Source organism: Rhipicephalus microplus, chromosome X (genome assembly GCF_043290135.1).
Source record: "Rhipicephalus microplus isolate Deutch F79 chromosome X, USDA_Rmic, whole genome shotgun sequence".
NCBI lineage: Eukaryota > Metazoa > Arthropoda > Arachnida > Ixodida > Ixodidae > Rhipicephalus > Rhipicephalus microplus.
Genome location: NC_134710.1, coordinates 429,279,003 through 429,298,347, shown reverse-complemented (window position 1 = coordinate 429,298,347; position 19,345 = coordinate 429,279,003). Strand labels below are relative to the sequence as shown.

General features: G+C 45.5%; 1 protein-coding gene and 1 pseudogene across 4 annotated transcripts in view; both read left to right on the top strand.

Moving 5' to 3' along the window:
- LOC142776555 (uncharacterized) overlaps nucleotides 1-19,345 on the top strand; it is an 81,561-nt gene that overhangs the window by 3,039 nt on the left and 59,177 nt on the right. For 3 of the 4 annotated variants that reach the window (XM_075880425.1, XM_075880424.1, XM_075880423.1), the window contains exons 3-4: nucleotides 4,249-4,282; nucleotides 6,663-6,733. In XM_075880425.1, coding sequence (XP_075736540.1) covers nucleotides 4,249-4,282; nucleotides 6,663-6,733 — 105 coding nt within the window. Of the gene's footprint in view, nucleotides 1-836; nucleotides 1,348-4,248; nucleotides 4,283-6,662; nucleotides 6,734-19,345 lie in introns of those variants that run through there. The other variant, XM_075880426.1, reaches the window with a different exon arrangement.
- Nucleotides 15,063-19,206, top strand: LOC142776553 (uncharacterized; annotated as a pseudogene).

Here is a 19,345-nt window from a genome sequence, read left to right as displayed (position 1 = left end):
TGCCTTAAAATTTTGTGCCATTTGTCTGGTGCCTAAAGGCAAACCTAAACCTTTATGGCCTACATTAGTATCTACATCAGGATCATTATGTTTATAAATACATAAAATTTACATAATGTGATGTCATGTTCTAGAGGCCCAATTTAAAGCCATTGGTAGTGCTAGAAAAAAAGGCATCGTGTGTTATAGTGACTTGCAGTTACAGCACAAATAATCATCTAACTATCGTTCAGTCAGTCATGGCATACTTATAAAAGAAATTTAACTACCCACTCAAACTGCTTTCAATACTTGTCAGCTGGCAGAAAGCATTCCTAAATAAAAAATGAGGAAATTCCTGCCAAAATGCCCCTATTTTCGACATCTCATTGAACACCATGTTTCCTTCTTCTAAGTAAATGTGTGTAACAAGATATTTCACTTAGAAGTAACATGAAGGATCTTTGGTAACAAGAATGTAATACAGTAGTATTATTAGTTCAGCGTTTATGCTGTCTTCCTTTTGGATAACGCACCGTAAGGGTAAAAGCAAGTCTCGTGTACAAACAAGAGTGCCAAGTCACGAAGGACCAATGTCGTTTGCAGGGCTTCTGGACCAACGTTTTTGAAGCCCTTGAAAACTTTTCAAGGGCTGTGAAAATGTACTTTTCAAAATAAAAGTCCTGGAATTTTTTTCTTGCCTTGAAAACCCTTGAATTTTGATATCAGTGCAGTCCAAAGTTTACAATGCAATGTTCTTAGCTTAGTATTGATCCACCAAAACTTTCCATTTAGGAAGCAGTAGGCCAGCTTTATAGCCCACCTGTTTCGATTTGCAGGACATTGACATATGACATAAAATGAACTGTTAATGAAGCGAAAGATGCTTAATGGCACTTTAGTGCCAGCTCCCTTACGGTGGTGCACTGCTTTATTCAATTGTTATCCTATCGCTCGTCTCACTCCCATTTGTTTCTCTTTCTCTCTACTTACCTCTTGACTGCTTCACTCTGTCTCCTGCATCTATGCTGTATTTTTTGCATATCAAGCAAGTGGTGTAGAGAGTTGGTACACTGTAACGAGTGTAAGCCCTGCTAATGCTAGGCAATGCTCGGCAAATATTCTGAACATTTGCTTGTTGTGATCTACTTTAAAAGTGATCAAGGCTAGACATTAGTGGAGTGTAATAAGAGCAAACTGTAATGGAGAGTTCAAGAGACAATGCCTGTATTCCAGGCTGGCTGTTTTTTATCCACCTTCTTCCTCTGCCTCGCTGGAACTGCCCGCGCTAAAGCACCGACGCCGCTGCTGTTAGTCATCGCACTCGGCCATGACTGCGAGTGCGTGGAGGTGCCCACAGTTATTCAGGTGGGTAGGGTGGGCTGCATCGTGGTGGTTGGTCTTTACAACGCTGAGAATGGTCTTGTGATGCCGCCAGAGGGCTCTCTGGAGAGCGAAATTGTGAGTGACATAGGGGTCATCGGATGTCAATCTGACAAATATACAGCCTCGGTTTGGCGATATGATTTTGATGTGTGTTTTGCGAGTCGGTCTGGGAAAGACCTGGGCAACACGGTATGTGTGCCAGCTGTGACTGACTGCAAGATGAGGTCGTGATGCGACGCAGCAGTTTCTTCCATGCTGTCATTGTGCACTTTTGTCGTGCGGTCACTGGGACGAAATATGATCTCTCGTGACTTCATCTGGCGTGTGGATGCTTGAACACAATCTTTACTGGATTCTGCGCTGCAGCAGTTGTTCAATGGAACTTCGTTGCATTGGTCGAGCTGGACACTGCCCGAACTTCAAGCCTCGTAGTGACCTACGAGCTCACAGATCATGCAGCCAGAATTGTCTATACAGGCACCGTCTACCTGGGGTGCATCGATAGGCTCGGCCATGTTGGCGTCGGAAGATCTGGACGAAACAGGCGGATGTTGGACAATTATGACTTCAGTTGCATTGGCTTCTGAGGGTGAACCGCTTGCATACTCGGCCAATGACAGCGGTGAAGCTTGCACATGTGACACCGACTGGCCAGACACGACTTTTTTGCTATCTGCAGGCAGGCCGTGTTTCTGGGATGGTAGTTGTACGTCTGCTGGGAGCTCCACATCTCTGAGCAGTAATATGCGTGGCATCTGCGACTCTGACAGCTGTAACTCTGAGGCGGTGGTGATTTCTGGCAAGAAAATTCGGGAACCGAGTCCATGCGCAAAATCACAGGCCTGAATCACAAGACCCGCGTTGTGATCTGTTTCGGTGTCTTTGGCACGTCGTTCAGCCCAGATGTCTCTAGAAGTATTGCAGGTCACTCCTGTATTCCAGGCTGGCTGTTCTTTATCTCTTCTTTTTCCTCTGCCTCTCTCGAACTGCCCACACTAGAGCACAGATTCCGCTGCTGTTAATAATCACAATATCTATATATTAGGGGCAAAAAGACTGTCGGAACTTCGAAATGTTTAAAAAAAATTATTCTTGGGATGGCATTCATTCATCTCTGAAAAACCTGTGATGAAAGTCCTTGAATTTCCTTTCTTGAAACCTGTACGAGTTTTTTATTGGCCTGAATGCAAGTCACTGCTTATTGAATTTTTCATGGTGTACTTGGCTGCAAAATGTGTACTCTTAATGCCTCAGCTCATGCATTGCCCTAAACTGGGAATATTTAAAATATCATCTATTGTATAAAAAAATACTTTATGTATCACCTCTTAGAAATCTCATGATAATCCATAATTAACTAACTTAAGTTCGGAATTGCAAGGGCTCTGACGCAACATGGGTCGTGTTTTAAGCCTTAGGCTTCGAAATAAACATGCTGAATTAGTGTGTTCACTTTGCAACATTGTAGAAGATGGCAACAGAGTCAACCATAGTACGCTTAGCTTTACATCTCACCTGACTTTCACTGTGGGAAGCGCATGTTAATTTTTGTTGACGTGCTCATTTTTTAGGTCCTCTTATTCGCATCATTAGGTCTTAAATTTAGATCTGGAAAAGTGGTGTTTGGTAATTAAGGCATCATCCACTTGGTGTCATTTTCTTTTTTGGTGGCCATTTGGCACGGCTACGAGTGCGAGCTTGTTGTTCAGGTGAAGCCAATGGATCTCAACATTTTAACAAAATTAGTGAAATAATGGGTGAAATTTTGACCGCATCTGTTGCCTGCATTACTGTAAAGAAATTTTTTTTTTAAGCGTGGTGGTCGTGTGTTCACAACTTCCCCTATTGAATTTGGCGCTCCCATTTCATAAAGACGTAGCCTTAGAGAGTGGTGTATGTTAGTCCGATTAAATCGCTACAGGGTATCATGCTTTCACACCATCAGGCTCATGTCCGAAAGCCATTTTATTATCAGGGGCATAGCACCAGGGACTGCATGTATTGAGGATGCACTAAATCTTCGGGCTAATGGTACAGTGTTGCACTGAAGTTTCATTTCATGCCCGGCATTCTCTTTTCTATGGTGCTTCAATTACTTATGTGCTAATTATTAATGCTATACTGTCTAAAGTATTTGAGCGTAGCCTGAATTGTAATTTTCGTTTAAAGTTTCTTTAACTGTACTGAGATTTTACTTCTGTGCACAATGAAAAAGTGGTTCAGCCAAAGAAAGTGTTTTGACACACAGCAATAGTGCATCATTGTTTTCAGAAAACAGTTTATGTCGTTACCAGTGTTGGGCCTTAATATGCCTCTAAATTGATCGTGAGTGTAGCCAGATTTTGGGTTCACCCCCTTACCCCCCCCCCTTCCACAGATAATTTTCAGTTATTTATAGATGGCTTGCATGTGGCGTCTTGGACACGGCTTCTTAATGTCAAACGAGCTGCTCACAACCTACATTAAGGTGACGACACGGGAGGAATGCCTCTGTGCGTAAATAACGAACAAACCTGCGTGTGGATGCTTTGATAGCATTAATGTGGTATCGCTAACTTCGCGTTCCCCCATGCTGGTGCTCCAAAACAAAGTCAATTCAGTGGCATCAATGCAAGTCATTTACATGCACACTGCAACCTCGTAACGACTAATCCAGGCATAACAAAATATCAGTTTTAACGAAGTAAGAAATAAAAAATAGTCTTCTAGTAGATTAAGTGTTAGAAATATACTTTTATAAGGAATTATCAGATATAATGAACTTATATTGTGTAAGAAGGTTCGAGTGTAGCTATAGATATGTGCATGCACATACATATGTAGGGGCCCCCCATCCCGCTTCATGAATGCAATTGCAACAGCTGATTGTACTCTCTGTTTCAGAGTTGATGAATTCCTCCAGTTCCACCAAGCACAAGTGAGACCCTCTTCATTGTTTTTTAGCATAATGCATTTTAACATGACTGTGCGGCTAGCTGCAGTAAGGTATTTTGGAATCTAGCCAAGGCTGCGCAACGTCCGTACAAGAGAAGCCGACAACCTTTTAGTTGATGCAGTTCTTGACTGGCTGTGGGATGGAGACGTATATTTAAGGGGGGACGTGGCACTTGGAAGTCGAAAATCGGCCCGAAAATTGCATTTTTTCTTTCATCATTTTCGCGTTCCCGATGCCCTTCCGCACCTATCAGCAAAGTTTGCCTTCGAAATTCCTCTTATTTCTCAAGTTATAACCCATAAAGAGAGCAACTTTGCGCATGTGGACCTTTAAAATTGAAGTGTAAACTAGCTGTACTTCAACCGCCGACGGCTTGCGAACTATGCACTCCATCAGCGCCATTTTGGTCTTGTTGGAAAGGTCGTGTTTCTAGCTTTTTTTCTTTTCCAGTACACAGCTATGTGCCCCTCGCAAAAGCAAAAAAAAGGGAAGTCAAAATTACGCACAGCGCGTGATTCCATTAGTTGCTTGACACATGTGACCAAAATAGCGCTTCCCGATTGGCCAGCAAAACTCGCTGGCAGTGTTTGCTGCGATCTTTAAAAGGTATCACCCTTGCGAAGGTGTCGTGACTCGTATCCTTAATGTGCTTGTGCGTCTTGCTATGCCCGGCAGTGCAAAAATGTTCCAAACGCAGCATCATTTTCGCCGTTCACGGAAGAAAGGCAGAAAGCGCATTAGTGCTGGTACTGTGTCGCAGGAGCAAGCGCCGGCGTTGTTAAATAACGCCATCCTAACCGAAGACGATTCCTCATGCGTGCGTGGCGTAGATGCTGGCCTCCTGTGTACTGAAGATGCTATCAATGGAGTAGTGTGCGAGACAGCTTTTCCAGATAGGAAACGCTCTGTGAATTATGGCGGCACCGATGCTATCGGCAACCACGGCGCTTGAGGGTCTTTCGTCGGTGTTGGCCACAGCGCGAAAATATGAGCGCTTTTGGGAGTCAAGTTGTGTGGCAGCGAGGCAATATGCCAGCAAGGCAAAACTCAGAACGCACACGAAATCCTCCAATCCGTCATTTGGATTTTGGTATCGAATGAGCAGTAAGCTTCTCTCCTTGCTGTGCAAGCTGCTGCTGCAGAAGCTGTGCTGTGCTTCAACACGGGCAATGTCTATACATTTGCTGCAATTCTAGAGCAGCTGGACATCATAATATTCAGCAGCACATCCCTGAGGGCTAGGGAGAAGGACTGTCGTCAGAGTGCAACATCAAATAAATAGACAGAAGTGTCCCAAAGTCTCAGAAAGCTGGTCAAGAAGAAGCATAAGGATGGGATGCATCCAGATTATGGCCCTGGTGCATTTTATCAGTATTTTTTAAATAAAGGTGTTTTGAAACTTTTTTTTTCTCAAAACATTAATTTTGGCACTTTTGCCAAGTTGGAGGGAAAATAACTTCTGTTCCGTTTGAGCTATCATGATAATTCTTTTTTTCCCAGAAAGATAAATGCATGCTGTGCGCAATATGTCTATTTGGAAGGCAATATACGGATAAAAAAAATGTTTTTAATTAGGTCACATGGAAGACAGGTGAAGATGGCGTATTTTTCTTTGAAGATTGACGTCTTCTAAGTTCTGTTTAAATTGGCCTAGCAAATTTATTTATAGCATATTGCACTCCCTAAACATCCTACATTGTTTCTACACTGTCACCAATGTTTTGGTGCTTCCTGCTTAGATGCTAATTAGGCTGCAAACAAAGGACCCAGGTGTTACATTAATTATGGAGTGTGTTGAAAACTGCTTGATCTATCAAAAAAGCAATTGATTTTTTAAAATCTGCACATCTAAATACACAAACTGTGAAAATTTCGTTGAGATTTATACATAAATAAACAAGTTGCCCATCAAGTGTAGCCTCCTTCCTTAAACATTTAAAATAACAAGAAAGCTCTGCTGAATTGAAATTCATCTTGCAAAGTGGCAACAATAATAGGGTGTGGCTAGTGAGAACATTATAAACTACACTGAAGTAGATGTTAATTTATGGAAATTATCAGAAAAATAACACAAGTTGCTGTTGAAAAGTATAAAAATTACCAATTGTCACCAGATTCACTTGTTTCAAGTTAGTGCGAGTTCTTTAATTGGTCATTCTAACAAGGTCACGAACACGGGCATAGGTATACCACTTGGCAAGCTCAACCGGTGAACATTGTCTGCTGCTACAGACTGGCTTTGCCAGTAAAGAAACTGGCTAAGTGGCAGTTCTGTCTATATTCTCACTCTTCAGAATACCTTCAGTTAGTTCGAATGCCATTGCATTAATGGTGCCGCTGTTGCTTTTCCAATTCATTACAGTCAGCAGACCTGCTGCGCAGAACGCAGAAGCTCTCTCAGGATGGCCCTCCTGACAGTGGTGAGCGACCCAGGTAAGCCTTCACTGATATATTGCTTCTTGGAATTCTTTTGAAGGGGATCTTTTGCTGTATGAATTATTATTTTAATTACCAGTGGTAAGGAAAAAGGAAGTCTTACCCAAAAAGCGAAGCCCTGCTGTGGTTAGCAATGTGATGAACAGTTGTGTAATGTATTGTTCATAATTTTATTGGCTTTGTATTTTGTACCAAAGATTTTCATATTTCTCAGTGAAGCGCGTACACGTCACTCAAGGTGTGCAAGCACCGAAAGGAAACAAAGTAGCGCTTGCGACAGGAGAAATTGAAATGACACATGACACCAACAAGGCTAGTTAAGCACACTGGTGTGAACGCTGGGTTTTCGTGCAGGTTTCATGAGCAGCCTAAAACAGGTGTGAAACAGCTGCGCCATTGTGCACCAAACTTGCTCATCTGCGCCGAACCACCCCTGCTGTGTCAAACTCGCCTATCAGCGCCGTACTGCGCAACAGCACCAGAATTTTAGCGCAAAGTGTGAAACCCATCAAGCTCTGTGCCCGGAAACGTGGCTGAAACGTTATATTTTCAATTTCATCGAAACAATTCTAGTTTCGGTTTCGTAAGGGCTGTGGTTGTTCCAGGAGAAGCTGTGAAGTTTGGTCCTAAAGGCGTGGTTGCGATCGCTTTGCGTTTGCAGTCACGGCAGAGTCAGCGGGAAATAGCTCGTGAACCCTTCTATGTGCCGTGCTCTCAACGCAAAGAGACTGCATGAAGAGAATCGCTCTCTGGCATAGTTACTCCAGCATTTTGTAGAGTTAGGCGATATTGGATTTAAAAAGGCTGGCTGCCAGCCTTACAATTTGTTGCTATCGCATTCATTTCTTCGCCGGTTAAGTGAAACCGTCTTTTTTTTTATAACATGATGGCAGCGTACGAAAAAAAAATAAAGGATGACAGTAACAGTAACAATGTTCAAATAAGGGGGGGGGGGGCTCCTATTTTTGGAAAAGCCTAGCAAAGACTGGTGCACATGACCGTTCATCCAGCATATGCGCATTCTCGTTCATTTCGCCGCTGTGTTTCGCGCTTATCAATTAGACGCAGTCTTTTCGTGATGAGAGTGCAGCACATAGAAGTGTATGCGAGTCGCCTGCTGGTGGCTGCCGAGCTAGCGTGGGCGCCAGCGATTGCAACTACGCCTTTAGAAGTGAAGTTCATAGTTCTCGAGTGAAACTTTCACCACCCTTACTCTTTTTCTTTTTGCACGCTCTTCCAACAAGGGTGGTGTGCTTCCTCTCTTCTTCGACTAGAGGCGTCCAGAGTCGAGGTATCGGATGGTAATGTACTCGCAGTCCAAGCGGCGGAGATGGGCCGGATCATTTCATTTCCGCTTCAATCTCGTTCGTCGCCCCCGCTGTGCGCTTTCACCCACGGATAAAACATACAATGCACAGGGTTATGTTATCAATTTGGAATTTATACAAGACATGACTGCAATGCGAAAACGCGTCATGAAGGTCTGTTATTTTTATCGCAATAATGAGGCTATGCGCAATCCAGCTGAATGTTTGGAAAATGCAGAATTGAACAAATTTTTCTTCAAAAGTGCTTTGAACGGGGCTTAATCTGCTCTAAATATTTTTACTGTTCCAAACTTGCTCGAAAAAGCCCTTCTGGCTGCTCCAAGTCTGCTTCAAAACATCTTTCTGACTGCTCCAAGCCGGCTACAAAAAACACTTTTGCCTTCTCACAGGACTGCTCCCAAACCCCCCCGCCGGGGCGCCTGCGCAAGTAGGCGTTTGGTGTGTAGCGACACCACGGACCCAAGCTAACGGGGGAGTTTCTACTCCCTCCCACGCCTAGCCCTGCATGGCTTTGCCGTGTCCGGGGAAAAGGGGATCCTGGGGGTTGAGCCGACACTGGATGATTGGACCGTTAAGGCCCCCCGGCAGAAACAACACACCCCTTTGTCCCCGGCTTCACGTAGACGGCACCCATGGGCTGACCCACCCAGGGGAAATCGGCAGTTGCCTTTTCCTATCTCTTTTTCTCCCTACATCTTCGTCTTTTGTTCTCACTTTACATCTTTCCTGTTCTCTCCTCTCTTCAATTTACTCCTGTTTTTCCTGACGGCAAGGGTTAACCTTGTGTGGCTATCCAAACTAGGGTAAACCATATTGGGTTATAGTAACTGCGTACTGCTGGCGTTGCGCAGACATGCCCACATGCTCTGCCACGTCCCCTTGTTGGACTCCGTGGTGGGTAATAGGCGCCGTTACCGAAAAATACACATTTTCCCATGGGATCCTCGACCACCTCTCTAACTGATCGTGCCTCGAAAAGGGTACGCACCGACGCAACTTCACTACTTTGGCCGAAAAACAGAGAAACTTTCCTAAAATACCATGTCCTCCACTGCGAACAATCATCTACAAAAGCTAGAGTGATCTCGCCCTTCCTTGTGGCCAAGTGCTTGAGACAGACCATTGGAACCGGCTATAAGGCCACGAAGATGGCAAGTGGAGATCTGCTTCTCGAATTAAAAGACAAGGAACAGTACAATAAACTCTCGCACCTTGTAGCCTGTGGTAACATCCCGGTCTCTGTGAGCGCACATCGTACCATGAATACAGTGAAGGGCGTGGTATCGGACGAAGATTTGATGACACTGAGTAAAGAAGAGCTTCTTGATGGATGGAAGGACCAAGGTGTAATACATGTCCAGCGCATCAAAATCAGACGTAACGACAATGAAATAGCAACAAAGCACTTAATACTCACCTTTAACTTAACCACTTTATCTGAGACTCTCGAAACTGGTTATATAAAACTCCATGTCCGACCCTTCATTCCAAACCCGAGGCGTTGTTTCAAATGCCAGCGATTTGGTCATGCATCCCAGAGCTGCCGAGGGCAGCTGACCTGTGGGAAGTGTGGCACAACCAGCCACAGTGCTGATCAATGTAGTCATGATGAGGTCCTCTGTGCTAACTGCGAAGGTAGTCACCCCGCATACTCCAGAGCGTGCCCAGCCTGGAAAAAAGAAAAAGAAATAATAGCTATAAAAGTAAAGGAAAATATCACATTCAGGGAAGCAAGACAACGGATGTCGTTAACATTGGCACTAAAAACACCTTTCGCCGAAGTGGTGCAACGAGGGGCGGCACCACAAAGACCCTTGGCAATTTCCCGGACCGCGCCTAGCGTGCAGAGGCCAACGCCACAAGCCCCTACGGCGGGAGCAGCCAGCGCTGCCCTGCCCACATTCAGCCTGTCCACACCAGGGACCTCTACAAGCTCTGGCAGCAGCCAGGGCAATCACGAGGCCAAGGGGGCTTTATCAACCCCCAGCTCGGTGGGGACAAAGACTTCGTCGATCGAGGCGAAGTCTAAGCGACGCACAGATCGCTCTGTAGAGCGGGCGTCCAGTGCCTCGCAAGAGGCTATAGACACCAGTTCAAGCCAAACGGCGCAGAAAGCGCCGAAGGAGCGGCGAGCTTCTCTCGACCGCCCCAAAAAGGACAGAACGCCGATTACAGGGCCTGACAAAGGCCCTGTAAAATGAGTTAATCTCCGTCTTTTTTGCACACAGCACTTTTTCTCTTTTTTTTTCCACTATGGACAAAATCATACAGTGGAACGTGAGGAGAATACTTAAAAATTTAGATGACGTCCAAGAACTTCTGAGTAAGTTCAACGCGAAAGTGCTATGTGTAAAAGAAACGCACTTAACTCCTAAGCACAAGGACTTCCTACGACAATATATTATTTTCCGAAAAGATCGAGAGGATGCTGTCGTACCATCTGGCGGTGTAGCCATTATAGCTGATCGTAGTATAGCATGCCAGCATTTGAAGCTCCAAACGACCATTGAGGCAGTGGCCATTCGAGCTGTACTTTTTAACAAACTCATTACCATATGTTCTGTGTACATACCACCGCATCAACAGCTACACAGCCGTGATCTAGAATCATTATTAGATGAACTCCCAGAGCCGTTTCTGGTTCTAGGTGATTTTAATGCACACAATGTCCTGTTGGGCGATGCTCACTGTGATGCGTGAGGACGTCTCATTGAGCAGCTCCTTTTCTCTTCTAGGTTATGTTTTTTAAATATAAAGGAGCCTATGTATTTTAGCCTTGCAAACAACACATACTCCTTCATAGATCTTAGCATTTCATCACCGTCCCTTTTACCTGTTTTTAAGTGGAACGTTCTTAAAAACCCTTATAGGAGTGATCACTTCCCAATCATCCTGAGTGCGCCGAACAAAGATCAACTACCCCCGCAGGTTCCTCGATGGAAGATTGACTCAGCTGATTGGGAAGGGTATCGAACTCTTACACACTTGACATGGACTGAGCTGTCTGCTCTGACCATAGATGACGCTGTCACGTATTTTACAGCTTTTATACTTGATGCCGCATCTAAATGTATTGCCAAAACGAGTGGCATGTCTTCTAAACGGCGAGTCCCATGGTGGAACGACGCATGCAGGAAAGCACAGACCACCCAGAACAAAGCATGGGCGTTGCTTCGCGATTCCCCTACAGCAGAAAACCTGGAAAATTTCAAGCGGGTCAAATCGCAGGCAAGGAGAACGCGTCGACAAGCTAGACGAAAGAGCTGGACAAAGTTTATATCGAGGCTTAAGGAGGAGAAGTACGCCCCCTTACAGCGTCGCCTCCTCCAACGGTTCCAGCGCGTCTCTGTCGAAGCTATCGTCGTCGGCTGCCTGGGGTCGTGGGATCCGGCGAACGATCGTGTCACCCGCAGACTGTGTTCTAGGAGCTATCTGCGAACAATGAAACGCTTGTGCGTCAGTGACACGATCGCGGCTTCCACGGACATTTAGCGCCGCCACATCGGAGTGCAGTGACATTGTATATAGCCAAGTTTTTTAGAGAAGCGATTTTTTCATGTTGTTAGACTTATACACCTTTACAGTTTTACGGTTTTTAACCTGTTTGTACTAACAGTTTTTAGCCTTTTCTTTACCAGATTTTAACTTATACACTTATACCCAGTTTTGTATTTAAGTTCTTTCCTAACCATTATGATATTTTTGTGCATATTATTGAATAAAAACTCGTACACAGATGAGGGAAAAGTGTGGAATAAGGTAAATAAAATTAAGGGCCAACAAACGTATTCTCTTCCACTAGTAAATAGCCTCGGGGAAAGCTTGGAGGGTCAAGCCAACTTTCTTGGCACACATTTCGAACACATATCGAGCTCCTCACACTACTCCGAATCCTTCCGGAATTACAAGGCAGGAATAGAAAAACAAAAGTTAGAAAGAAAATCCGCAAGAAATGAGGCATATAATGCACCATTCTGCTTAGCAGAACTGCGAACAGCACTCAGCTGCTGTAATACATCTACCCCAGGTTCTGACAACGTAATGTACGCGATGCTGAAGGAACTACCCTCCGAAACTAAAGAAACCCTCCTCTCTCTTAATAATCGCATATGGTTTTCAGGTGTGATCCCCTCCTCCTGGAAGGAGGCTGTTATAATTCCATTTTTGAAGAAGGGAAAGGATCCCTCTACTGTATCAAGTTACAGACCTACAGCGTTAACAAGCTGCTTCTGCAAACTATTTGAAAAAATGATTAATTGCCGCTTACTCCACTACTTAGAAACAAACAAATTGCTCGACCCATACCAATTGGGTTTCGAGAGGGTAGATCCACCACCGACCATCTGGTGCGTATCGAGGCACAGATCTGAGACGCTTTCGTCCACAAACAATACTTCCTCTCTGTGTTTCTCGATATCGAGAAGGCCTACGACACAACATGGCGTTTTAGCATTTTAAGAGACTTGTCTCACCTGGGTGTGCGCGGTAGAATACTTTCCATAATCGAGAGTTACTTGTCCAATCGGAAATTCCGTGTCCGTGTGGGCAGTATTCCCTCCCAAACATTTGTGTAAGAAACGGGAGTACCGCAAGGTGGTGTACTTAGTTGTACACTTTTTATTATCAAAATGAATTCTTTGCACCTGTCCATCCCCCGCAACATGTTTTATTCCACATATGTAGATGACGTCCAGCTTGGCTTTAAGTCATGCAACCTAGCAATGTGTGAGCGGCAGGTTCAGTTAGGTTTAAACAAGGTGTCCAAATGGGCAGAGGAAAACGGATTCCGGCTGAACCCAGAAAAAAGCACCTGTGTCTTGTTCTCCCGAAAGAGAGGCGTGCACTCAGAACCGGACATTGAACAGAACGGTCAACGTCTGTCTGTCAATGCGGAGCATAAATTCTTAGGCTTAATCTTGGACAACGAGTTGACCTTCGTACCACACATCAATTATTTAAAAACAAAATGTTTAAAAGCCATGAATGTTATAAAAGTGTTGTCACCTACTACGTGGGGTAGTGACAGGCAATGTCTCATGAACATGCATAGAAGCCTGATTCGCACCCGCTTAGATTATGGGGCCATTGTTTATCACTCTGCGACTCAAAGTGCTTTGAAGATGCTGGACCCCGTGCACCATTTGGGCATCCGCCTTTCTACGGGTGCTTTTCGCACCAGCCCCGTAGAAAGCCTTTACGTTGAGTCAAATGAGTGGTCACTTCATCTGCAGAGAACTTACATGTCCTTTGTTTATTTTCTTAAGGTGAAAGCAGACAAGAAGCACCCCTAATTCTCTACTATTATTGATTTGTCGAGCTCCATTCTGTTTCAAAACAGGCCTTCGATGAGGCAGCCCTTCTCAGTTCGCCTGAAGGGTCTAGCTGAGGACCCTGGAGTGTCACTTGAACACAGTTTAATGGCTCCTGTAGCATACCCGCCACCGTGGCAGTGGCAGACTATAGATTGCGATGTGTCTTTCCTAGAAGTTACTAAACATGCGCCTATTGCCCATATACGAACATACTTCCTGGAACTTCAACACAAATACACACGTCCTGAGTTCTTTACAGATGCCTCTAAGTCCAACTCCTCTGTGTCCTACGCTGTTGTTGGCCCTTCCTTTTCGGATGCTGGCCCTCTACATCCAAGCACAAGTATCTTCACAGCGGAAGCTTACGGGATACTTGTGGCAGCTAAACACATCAAACAATTACAAATACAAAAAGCAGTAATTTATACAGACTCCCTCAGTGTGGTAATGGCTCTGCACTGTCTTAAAAAACAAAAAAACCCTGTCCTCGTCTCACTTTACTCCATTTTATGCACACACTACGCACTCAACCAACATGTTGTAGTGTGCTGGGTGCCAGGGCACCGAGAGATTCAAGGCAACGTGATGGCGGATCAGCTTGCTGCATCCGTGCACGAAATCAGTGCCACTACACCCATATCGATCCCGCCCCTTGATCTTAAGCTGCCTCTCAAATGAAAGCTCAGGGACTACTGGCAGAGCAAGTGGGATAGACACACACAAAACAAGCTACACGTTATCAAGCCACACCTTGGCCATTGGCCGCCAGTATGAAAATCGCGTCTAACAGAGGAAACACTAACAAGACTCAGGATAGGACACACATACACGACACACACACATCTTTTGTCCGGTGGCGATCCACCATTGTGTGATAGATGTGGTGAGGCATTAACAGCTCTTCACGTTTTAATCCAATGTAAACAATTAGACACTCTAAGAAGACAACACTTTCCATTACCCTACCGACAACATATACCAATACACCCCGCAATGTTTGTCGGTAGGGAACCACTTTTCACCCATAAATCATTGCTAGCTTTTTTAAGAGATGTCGGTTTTTACCATGTAATATACCCAGGCATTGCGTAGCGTGACCTCTCAAGAGAGGTTGCTGCTGCAGTGACTTAATTTAAAAGCACTTGCCTCGCAGCCCTTGGACAAAATGGCGCTGATGAGGCACTTGTGCTAGTGCCAAATATTTTTACATGTTTTTATTATCAAAACCTTTGTCACCCTTTTTACTATGCATATCACGCCACTGTCATGATCTTAATACTTATGTTTTTACCCGCATTATCGCGAGGAATTTTAAGGCCCCTATACAGCCACGCAACATATCATTGTCCGCATCTCTACTCATCGAAATGACGCTCTTTGGCCATCAATTGGCCCTTGCGCCACAAAGCACCACACATCATCATCATCATGCTCCCAAACCCATGTACCCTGTTCCACCCCTTCTTGAGAGGATGGGAGCAAATGCTTTGGGTTGCATCTTCTGAAATAATTTGAACTGCATCATGAGGCACGTAAATACAGTCCACACAAAATTGCCAGCCATCTTGGCTCGCTCAGCTAATAGATCCACCGCACATTGTGCGCTCCGACTTTCACAGCATTGCTGCGCGAGGAAGCTCCCCTTCCCCTGCACTCTTCCTCAGGTGTTATGTTGCATTCCAATAGACCATATGCGAAATTGCTTTGTGCTCTGGCAACACTGTGCACTTCGACCCCGCCGCCATTTTAATGTGGGCGAGCGGTCGACGGAAACGCGTTCGCTAGTACGGCCGTACGACTTCTGAACACCCGCTTCACTGCGCTGAGCTACTGCGATGGCCACAGCAAGACGTTTCCCAGTGCCCGAACATGTGATGTGGACAAACTGTTTAGAAAACTTGCCGCATATATCGAACGACACTGTAGCGGACCTAATAAACCAGGCGCCGACGTCATCTAAGCAGCAAACAAAATCTTATGCCTTCGCCGTGGAAGCGTACACCTTGCCGTCGTCGGTTGTGACCAACGCCTGTGACACAAGGTACGTAAGCGACGTTTTGTGTAACCTTCTGAAAGCATGCAGTGCTTTTCCTTTTGGAGCAACGTACGAATAGTGCCACCGATGTTAACGTCGTGCGGGCGTTCTCGGCGAGGTCGGTCATGTCACTGCGTGTTTCTTTCACTACGCGTGCTCACGTGCTTGGATAACTTGTCATTATGGCTTGGCAAGAGGAGGCTATGGTTTGGCGTTTATTTTTAGCACGTCCGATCAGCAGGCGTGGTCGCGCAGGAACTTCGCAGCTGTTCCGGTGGTGCAGTGTGCATGCCTTGAAGGACATCGCTCGTACTATGAAAACAGTTTTTTGCGCAAACAAATTTCGCGTCCGCACGTATGCATTACTGGTCTAATATTAATGTGCTGCCTTTACGAGTGCGCATGCTGCTTTGTATAAAACACGACGTAGGCTAGTTTATTCACTAAACATTTAAACTAAACGGGTCAACAAGGACAGCTAGAAAGAACGGAACTGATCCACCGCAAGTGTCAACGTAAGTTAACAGTGGGACTCCTTAAAAACCTGATTCATTCGGTGCATGTTGGTTTGGAGATTTTTCAGCAGCATTGGCATGTGGTTTTCCAACTCGTCAATAAAAAGCAGTGTTTTTTTATGTTCCACTAGAGGTTGTTCACATCGAAGCACTTCATGCAGGTTTTGTATTATTGCACTGTAACGTCAGCTGCGCAGGGGTTTTCCCGAATGACATGGTGATTACTTTGTGGAGAGTAGGTTGCATAACCTTGTTGCTTTGCATAAAGCTGTCATGGCAAGTGCCACGACAGCTTTATTCGTACTTGTGATATCGCACTCGGTTAAAAAATGACAAACTTGACTGTGTGCAGCTTACAAAGTTCTTTTTTTTGTTGTTGTTGTTGCTCTTACAGTCTCGGGATTGTCTATGCACGTGCCACGTGCTACCGAAGCCAGAAGAAGAGTGGGCGGCCGTACAAAGTCAGCTTGGCTTTGAAAAGCGACAGTGGAGCAGTGGCAGATTCTACTTGTGAGTGCCCTGCTGGGGCTGGTGGTGCCTGCAGCCACATTCTTGCGGCTCTGCGCCTCCTTGTTCTGCTGAAGCAGAAGGGCTTCAAAGAGGCACCACCAGAGCTTTCATGCACCGAGTTGCCGCAGCAATGGAGGCGCCCCCGACGACAAGGCATCAGGCTTATGGCCGTGCAGAACGTGGACTGGCGGAGTCCACGTGAGGGTGGCATGGGCATGCCAATGCCCGTGCGACTTTTTGATGCGCGGGCTGAGGAGCAAAAACGCAGCAACACCTTGAAGCGATCCATAGCCTGGGAGAGGACCTCCAGAGCCTCGGGACCTTCGACTTTGCTGCCATTCTCCTTGCTGCTGGGGGGCCGTCAGTGGACACAAAGCTTGGGCCTGCGGGGTCTGCACTGTCGTACCAGCAGGCAAAACTCCCTGCAGGCTTCACTACGTGGATGTCACCCAGCATTTCGCAAGGGGCAGCCACCGTGACACCAGTGCCAGCTTTGACTCTGTTTAGTGACGGAGCCTCACAGCCACCCTTGCCCGGCAGATTCACGGCTGAAGAATGGAGGGTGTTGACTGTAAGTGCAGTATAGAAAAGATACTTCTCTCTGCACTGGTGGAGTGTGTACCATTCATGCTTTTAACTGATTAGGTGGACCTAGATGTAGAGCACATGCAGCCTAGAAATATTCTTATGCAGTCCTCTGTAAAAAGAGAAAGCGAGAAAATTATGAATGCCCTATTTGCTTCCACCAAATGTTACAAATGCCAAGACAATGGCCCCAGTGATGATAGTGGTTAAGCAATTTTAAACTACAGGCAAATCCAGCACTAATGCTGTGCTTTATTTTATCAGTGCAGATCATTGCTTTATGTTCTACGCTTTGAAGGATGTTAAGCTGTGTGGTTATTAAACAGTCTCACTCATATGTGCTTCTACAGGCTAACATTTGCTATTTGCTAGCTTTACCACCCAATATCCGTATTTTGATTCATTTCAATGCATCAGTGTAATGTAAACCAAGACTTACACTTAATCGAACTTGGGGCCACTGTCGATTGCATGTCCTCTGATTTTGTCAAACCTGCATTATAACAATAGAGTTTTAGAATAGGGATGACCGGGCGCTAACGCTGTGGCGGCAGGTGGTGGAGCCCGACTCAGGTACGCATTCATTCTGTGGTGCAAACACCGATGCCTCGGTTGGGGTGTGTGCCACTCTCAAGCCCAAATCTCTAGCTACTTTTGCGAGGACGACAAACACCCCGTTTTTTTTTTATGTGCGCGGTCACCATCCACTGCATATGCCATTTTAAACATGAGGGGACACACGTGTGGACTTCTTTTTATTGTATTGCGCTTTGAAAACATTTGCAGCCTCATGAGCTTCTATATCCAAATGCAAAAAATATATGGAACCCTAGCTATCCAAGCTTTGCTTAAAAAACCGGGAACTGTGCTCCTCTCTTGCCTCTTCTTATTAAAAAGCACAATTTCATTGCTGCTGCTGTTCTGCCATTCATGCCATTGACTCTCCTAAAAGTGGCTCCTAAATCTGTCTTTTGATGACTGGCTATTAATCTTAGTGCAGCACGGTACCGAAAACAAACATTGGCATACCAGCTAGGCTGCAGGAAAGCTGATTGGGTCTTGCTAGTAGTCAAAGTACAGTGTATGCAAGCTCTGAGCCGTTAAAAGTTTCTAGCGCTTTCTTATGCTATATTTACTTCCACATTGTGCAGGAGATCCAGCTGTCACAAGAAGAAGCTCGGGACCTCGAGCTGAACTCAAGGCAGCAGCGGCTCAGTGAACGCTGGCGACAGGCACGGGCCAATCGACTGACAGCGTCAACTTTCGGCCACGTCGTCAGGCGGCAGGCATGGACGGAGAAGGGCCTCCGTAACCTCATTGAGCCGAAGGACCTCACGCACGTCCGTCTGGTGCAATATGGCATAAGGAATGAGAACATGGCCAAAGATAGGTATATAGCTGTCATGAACAGCTACGGGCACAATGTGTCAGTGCAGCATTGCGGCCTTGTGGTAGACCCTGTGTGCCCTTGGTTGGGTGCAACACCAGACGGACTCGTGTACGAACCGGAAGAACTTTCATATGGTGTGTTGGAGGTCAAGTGCCCCCATTCTCTGAAAGACTCTGAGCCAGAGGAAGCGAAGAAAAGAAAGTTTTCCTTGGTGTTCGGGGAAAATGGTGAACCGCAGCTGGACAGAGACCATGAGTATTATGCTCAGATGCTTGGGCAGATGGCCCTCACTGGCTGCTTGTGGGGCGATTTTGTCGTGTGTTCGGAAAAGTGGATTGGCATTGAGCGCATTTGGTTCGACAGGAACGAGTGGGAGGATATGCGCAAAAAGCTTGATGCCTTCTTCTTTGAACAAATGCTGCCCCATCTTGCCAAGCGGTAATCAGTGAAGCTTCCAGATTTCGGCTGATTAGTGCGCCAAAGCTACACCTAACCTATGAGGCGTGCACAATACCTGCACACCCTAGCCAAGAGGTAACTCGGTGCTACCTTCGTGCCAGAGGATTTTTCAATACTAAAAAAATAACGCTCCGAGCTTTACTTGCCATTTGGGCATCTGGGCAATACTGTGCCCTGTAATGGATGGTTGCAAATTGTCTTGGCTGCCTGGGCATCTTAACGTGCACCAAAATCTCAACGCAGAGAAGGCAACACAACATAATACCTTGAGACAAAAAATTTTCCTTTTGCGGACATGTGGAAATAAAAACATTGGCTGCTTTATTGTGAACCAAACATACACAGGCTGATTTCGTGCAAGAATTTTTTCAGATTCACTTTTTTCACTAGACTTCACATTGCCACAGCACAAGTTGTGGAGACCACAATAAGGAAATGAAAAATCTCATGCATCATATTTTGGGTAAAGATAAAA